Here is a 1,007-nt window from a genome sequence, read left to right as displayed (position 1 = left end):
CCTGCCTCTGCCTCCCAAGTGCTGGGATTAAAGGTGTGAGCCACCACTGCCTGGCTGGCCTTCCTGCCTTAAGCTGAGGGAACATCTGGAAGCTGAAGGGAGCCTGCTAGGAGGGAGAGAGACCCTGCCCCCCCCCACGCACACACATGTGGATGCACACACGGGCACAAGCGCGCGCGCACACACACACATGCAGACGCACACACGCATACACATGCGCACAAGCACACACACACACACACACACACACATACACACGGGCAAAAGCGCACACTACACTAATAATGAGAAATACAATCTCAAGGTGCTCAGCACTACAGAGCACCTACTTCCCACACTCTCCCTCTGGGGAGCCTCCGGGTGGTGTCTAGGAATGTTAGGACAGATTTCTGCAGGGTCCCCATCTTGTGGGTAGCACCAAAATCTCGGCAGCTAAGATGCTCTTACAAGCTTGACGGATGAACCCTTTCCCACTTCTGAGCTAAGTACTAGACAGGGGGCGAACGGAAACACCTCCTGGTGGGCTGGCTCTGTGCAGCCTTTCCCTCTGTCTCTGGGTTACTGTCTTCTAACAGCTCCTTGCTGGAAATCAGACACGGTAGCCTGGCCCCTTTCCCCTCACAGTCCTTATCCTCTGCCTGCAGGTCATTGTGATGTCAGGCCACGAGACCATCAGAGTATTGGAAGTCGGAGTGGATGCCCAGCTTCCAGCCGAGGAGGAGAGCAAAGGGCTGGAGAGTGTGGCAGCTGGTGGCTCCCAGACTGGAGGCCCTGTTGAAGCCAGTGGACCTGCTAGTGAAGCTGGGCCATGTGACCCAGACCATTCTGCGGAGGCAACTGGTATGAGGCTATTGTTTTAATCTGCTACTGGGCCCAGGTGGCGTTAGGGTCTTGTCTTTCTGCCCATGTGGCCTTAGTGAGGGCCAAGGCCCCACGAACCCCTTGCCCATGTGTGATGTAATGGTGACGGGCCTTATCTTTTTTTTTTTTTTTTTTTTTTTTTTTTT

The 1,007-nt window shown here is 54.6% G+C and overlaps 1 protein-coding gene across 4 annotated transcripts in view; it reads left to right on the top strand.

Annotated features, from left to right (window-relative positions):
• Pou6f1 (POU class 6 homeobox 1) overlaps positions 1–1,007 on the top strand; it is a 24,883-nt gene that overhangs the window by 6,575 nt on the left and 17,301 nt on the right. For all 4 annotated transcript variants that reach the window (XM_029548248.1, XM_029548247.1, XM_029548246.1 and 1 more), the window contains exon 3: positions 645–840. In XM_029548248.1, the coding sequence (XP_029404108.1) occupies positions 645–840 (196 nt within the window). The remainder of the gene's footprint in view (positions 1–644; positions 841–1,007) is intronic.

Source organism: Mus pahari, chromosome 17 (genome assembly GCF_900095145.1).
Source record: "Mus pahari chromosome 17, PAHARI_EIJ_v1.1, whole genome shotgun sequence".
NCBI lineage: Eukaryota > Metazoa > Chordata > Mammalia > Rodentia > Muridae > Mus > Mus pahari.
Note: the sequence above shows the minus strand (reverse complement) of the source record. Positions and strands in the feature narration are given on the sequence as shown.